The sequence below is a fragment of the Oncorhynchus keta genome, chromosome 20, assembly GCF_023373465.1.
Source record: "Oncorhynchus keta strain PuntledgeMale-10-30-2019 chromosome 20, Oket_V2, whole genome shotgun sequence".
NCBI classification, from domain to species: Eukaryota; Metazoa; Chordata; class Actinopteri; order Salmoniformes; family Salmonidae; genus Oncorhynchus; species Oncorhynchus keta.
In genome coordinates, this window is record NC_068440.1 from 42134961 (window position 1) to 42140282 (window position 5322).

At 42.6% G+C, this 5322-nt stretch overlaps 1 protein-coding gene across 2 annotated transcripts in view; it reads right to left on the bottom strand.

The window, feature by feature from the left end:
• The window catches only part of LOC118379757 (sodium-dependent neutral amino acid transporter B(0)AT1-like), a 16019-nt gene extending 11917 nt beyond the window's left edge, over nucleotides 1-4102 (bottom strand). For both annotated transcript variants that reach the window (XM_052472903.1, XM_052472902.1), the window contains exons 1-2: nucleotides 3463-4102; nucleotides 1126-1266 (exon numbers count right to left, since the gene is read on the bottom strand). In XM_052472903.1, the coding sequence (XP_052328863.1) occupies nucleotides 1126-1266; nucleotides 3463-3664 (343 nt within the window). In that variant the 5' untranslated portion in view covers nucleotides 3665-4102. The remainder of the gene's footprint in view (nucleotides 1-1125; nucleotides 1267-3462) is intronic.
• Between the last annotated feature and the right edge of the window lie 1220 nt (nucleotides 4103-5322).

Consider the following 5322-nt stretch of genomic DNA (forward strand, 5'->3'; position numbering starts at 1 on the left):
TGTTAAAAAATGAATGATAGTTCCACTATGCGCAAACCAGATGGGATGGCATATCGCTGCAGAATGCTTTGGTAGCCATGCTTGTTAAGTGCGCCTTGAATTCTAAATAAATCACAGTGTCACCAGCAAAGCACCTCCACACCATCACACCTCTTCCTCCATGCTTCACGGTGGGAACCACACATGCGGAGATCATCCGTTCACCTACTCTGCATCTCACAAAGACACGGCGGTTCGAACCAAAACTCTCAAATTTGGACTCATCAGACCAAAGGATAGATTTCCACCGGTCTAATGTCCATTGCTCTTGTTTCTTGGCCCAAGCAAGTCTCTTTTTGTTATTGGTGCCCTTTAATAGTGGTTTCTTTGCAGTAATTATGGCGATCCTCATGAAAGCCAGTTTCATCATAGGACTTCATGGTTTTTGTGACTGCACTTTTTGTGACCGCACTTGAAGAAACGTTCAAATTTCTTGGAACTTTCCGTATTGACTGACCTTCATGTCCTAAAGTAATGATGGACTGTCATTTCTCTTTGCTTATTTGAGCTGTTCTTGCCATAATATGGACTTCGTCTTTTACCATATAGGGCTATCTACTGTATACCACACCTACCTTTTCACAACACAACTGATTGGCTCAAAGCATCAAGAAGGAAAGAAATTCTACAAATGAAATTCTACAACTTTACACAGCTGTTAATTGAAATGCATTCCAGGTGACTACCTCATTCAGCTGGTTGAGAGAATGCCAAGAGTGGGCAAAGTTGTCATCAAGGCAAAGGGTGGCTACTTTGAAGATTCTCAAATAAACTTTGATTTGATTTGAAATGTAAAATATATGTTGATTTGTTTATCACTTTTTTGGTTACTACATGATTCCATATGTGTTATTTCATAGTTTGGACAGCTTCACTATTATTCTACAATGTAGAAAATAGTACAAATAGAGCAAAACTCTTGAATGAGTAGCTGTTTCCAAACTTTTGACTTGTACTGTACGTTTAAGTATGCTATACATAATACATAATATTGCAAAACATAAAAACTTATAGCTACTTATATTCTCAGACGTGATCACAGGAATTCCACACAGATACCGTAATCAGGAATGGACTGTCACCCACCAATGCCAGTGAGGTAAGGGTTGATGGAGCCCCACACCCCGACACTGCCGCTCCTGAGGCGCTGTCCGATGGCAAACTCCAGGTGCAGCAGTGGAATCCCCTCCAGAACCAGCAGGATCAGGAACGGGATCATAAACGCTCCTGGGAACACAGGATCAGGAATGGAATCATAAAACTCTCCTGGGAACACAGGATCAGGAATGGAATCATAAAACTCTCCTGGGAACATTAGATCAGGAATGGAATCATAAAACGCTCCTGGGAACATTAGATCAGGAATGGAATCATAAAACGCTCCTGGGATCACAGGATCAGGAATGGGATCATAAACACTCCTGGGAACATTAGATCAGGAATGGGATCATAAACTCTCCTGGGAACATTAGATCAGGAATGGGATCATAAACACTCCTGGGAACATTAGATCAGGAATGGGATCATAAAACGCTCCTGGGAACATTAGATCAGGAATGGGATCATAAAACGCTCCTGGGAACACAGGATCAGGAATGGAATCATTAAACTCTCCTGGGAACATTAGATCAGGAATGGAATCATTAAACTCTCCTGAATTAGATCAGGAATGGAAAAAAACTCTCCTGGGAACACAGGATCAGGAATGGGATCATAAAACTCTCCTGGGAACACAGGATCAGGAATGGAATCATAAACTCTCCTGGGAACACAGGATCAGGAATGGAATCATAAAACGCTCCTGGGAACATTAGATCAGGAATGGAATCATAAAACGCTCCTGGGATCACAGGATCAGGAATGGGATCATAAACACTCCTGGGAACATTAGATCAGGAATGGGATCATAAAACGCTCCTGGGAACATTAGATCAGGAATGGGATCATAAAACGCTCCTGGGAACACAGGATCAGGAATGGAATCATAAAACGCTCCTGGGAACATTAGATCAGGAATGGGATCATAAAACGCTCCTGGAAACATTAGATCAGGAATGGAATCATAAAACGCTCCTGGGAACACAGGATCAGGAATGGAATCATAAAACTCTCCTGGGAACACAGGATCAGGAATGGAATCATAAAACGCTCCTGGGAACATTAGATCAGGAATGGAATCATAAAACGCTCCTGGGAACACAAGATCAGGAATGGAATCATAAAACGCTCCTGGGAACACAGGATCAGGAATGGAATCATAAACTCTCCTGGGAACATTAGATCAGGAATGGGATTATAAAACGCTCCTGGGAACATTAGATCAGGAATGGGATCATAAAACGCTCCTGGGAACATTAGATCAGGAATGGAATCATAAAAAGCTCCTGGGAACATTAGATCAGGAATGGAATCATAAAACGCTCCTGGGAACATTAGATCAGGAATGGGATCATAAAACGCTCCTGGGAACATTAGATCAGGAATGGGATCATAAAACGCTCCTGGGAACATTAGATCAGGAATGGGATCATAAAACGCTCCTGGGAACATTAGATCAGGAATGGAATCATAAAACACTCCTGGGAACACAAGATCAGGAATGGAATCATAAAAAGCTCCTGGGAACATTAGATCAGGAATGGGATCATAAAACGCTCCTGGGAACATTAGATCAGGAATGGGATCATAAAACGCTCCTGGGAACACAGGATCAGGAATGGAATCATAAAACGCTCCTGGGAACATTAGATCAGGAATGGAATCATAAAACGCTCCTGGGAACACAAGATTGGAATTGGAATCTCTTGTTGGTTGTTTTGATCAGTTGACAAATCAACAATAGTCTACTGAAAACATTTCCAATATTGCAACAGTAGCAGGTGTATTATTGTGTTATAAAAGTTGAAGATTTTCAGATAATACCATTTTAAATGAACTCTCCAGTGAAAAATCCCTCTTTTAAAAGTTCTCATATATCTTATTTTTTAAAAACCTTTATTTAACTAGGCAGGTCAGTTAAGAACAAATTATTATTTTCAATGACGGCCTGGGAACAGTGGGTTAACAGCCTGTTCAGGGGCAGAATGACAGATTTGTACCTTGTCAGCTCGGGGGTATGAACTTTCAACCTTCTGGTTACTAGTCCAACACTCTAACCACGAGTCTACCCTGCCACCCCAGTTACTTTGAAATGTTATTACACAAATAATGTTGTTGACTCGTCCTACGTTTGACATTTTAGTTATTTAGTAGATGCTCTCATCCAGAGCAACTAGTTTTAAATGTTTTGTAATCTCACTGTAGTTTGTAGTTTTTAATTTAAATTTAATTTCTACTGTGAAAAAATACGTATCTCAAAATCCTTTTCATTAATTTACAAAAATGTTGCATACAATCAAACCCACTCCCCTCTTTCTCCCCTACCTCCTCCATGGCTCTGACACAGGTAAGGGAACCTCCACACGTTCCCCAGCCCCACACAGAAGCCCACACAGGTCAGCATGTACTGGGTCTTGTTGTCCCATTTGGGCCTGTCCCCAGCCTCCTCTTTCTCCATCCTCTCCAGCTCCTTATGAGATGGGATCCGGTCATCCAGACCTGGGTTGGGCAGCTTGGGGAATCTCATGGCAAACGGCTGGATAGTGAAGTCTTCCTCACCCAATGAAGGTACAGTTCTCTGTCTCTCTCTCTCTAGTTCTCCGTCTCTCTCTCTCTAGTTCTCTTTCTCTCTCTCTCTCTCTAGTTCTCTGTCTCTCTCTAGTTCTCTGTCTCTCTCTCTAGTTCTCCGTCTCTCTCTCTCTAGTTCTCCGTCTCTCTCTAATTCTCTTTCTCTCTCTCTCTAGTTCTCTGTCTCTCTCTAGGTCTCTTTCTCTCTCTCTAGTTCTCTGTCTCTCTCTCTAGTTCTCCATCTCTCTCTCTCTAGGTCTCTTTCTCTCTCTCTAGTTCTCTTTCTCTTTCAGCTGCTGGCTTTTTTGTTCACCCAGAAAGGGTCTCAGGATGGTTGTAGACAACAAAAGGAACCGAATGGCCTCTCTACTGTCAGCTGGTTGACTGTTGCGTGTGTCCTGCCTACCTTGTGTGGCCTTTACCCTCTAAATGTCTTATTTCAAGGGGGACTGTCACAGCACTTCTGCTGAACTTTGGTTTCACAGTGGCTTCAGTTATCTGAGGATTGATCTGAGCCAGTGAGATATTATACACATCGTCAGCAGGTTGTGTCGACTAAAAGGTCAGCCATCGTTATAATGGTTAAGTGGCTGTTCCACTGGATGTCATAAGGTGAATGCACCAATTTGTAAGTCGCTCTGGATAAGAGCGTCTGCTAAATGACTTAAATGTAATGTAAATGTTAAAACATTACGGGGAGAGCAGTCACGTAATTGGCATTGTTTTCCAGATGGAAGCGAGGGTCTACATCCAAAATGGCAGCCTATTCCTTGTTAGAATGCTCTAGAACAATAGAACGCTCTAGAACAATAGAACGCTCTAGAACAATAGAACGCTCTAGAACAATAGAACTCAGAAAGGAATGTGGTCTAGCTCACCCGCGACTGAAAGGTCACTGACGCTGTGTTCATTTACCAACGTGTTGACACATCCTTCCCATCAACACTCATCTTTCCATGTACATAGTAAAGATACAGTACGGAGTGGACAATGTGGACTAATTAAGCCTTTTCTATTTACACGATCTGTACAGTCTACTTCTAGTTTAAAGGTGTAAAATAGCCTTTTGAGTAACTGAAATATCACCTGTAATACATTTTTGAAAAAGTACATTTTCTCTCAGGACTAACTACCAGGAAGTTTGAAAAGACAGGCTGAGTGGGCAGGGAGCTTCACGAGCTCGTCTTTGACTGACAGCACTTTGAAACACCTACGTGAAGAAACTTGGATGGAGTTAGCAGCGTTGCAGTTAGCAGCGTTGCAGTTAGCAGCATTCCAGTTAGCAGCGTTGCAGTTAGCAGCATTCCAGTTAGCAGCGTTGCAGTTAGCAGCATTGCATAGTTGCAGTTAGCAGCGTTGCAGTTAGCAGCGTTGCAGTTAGCAGCATTCCAGTTAGCAGCGTTGCAGTTAGCAGCATTCCTGTTAGCAGCGTTGCAGTTAGCAGCATTCCAGTTAGCAGCGTTGCAGTTAGCAGCATTGCATAGTTGCAGTTAGCAGCGTTGCAGAGTTGCAGTTAGCAGAGTTGCAGTTAGCAGAGTTGCAGAGTTGCAGTTAGCAGCGTTGCAGAGTTGCAGTTAGCAGCGTTGCAGAGTTGCAGTTAGCAGCGTTGCAGAGTTG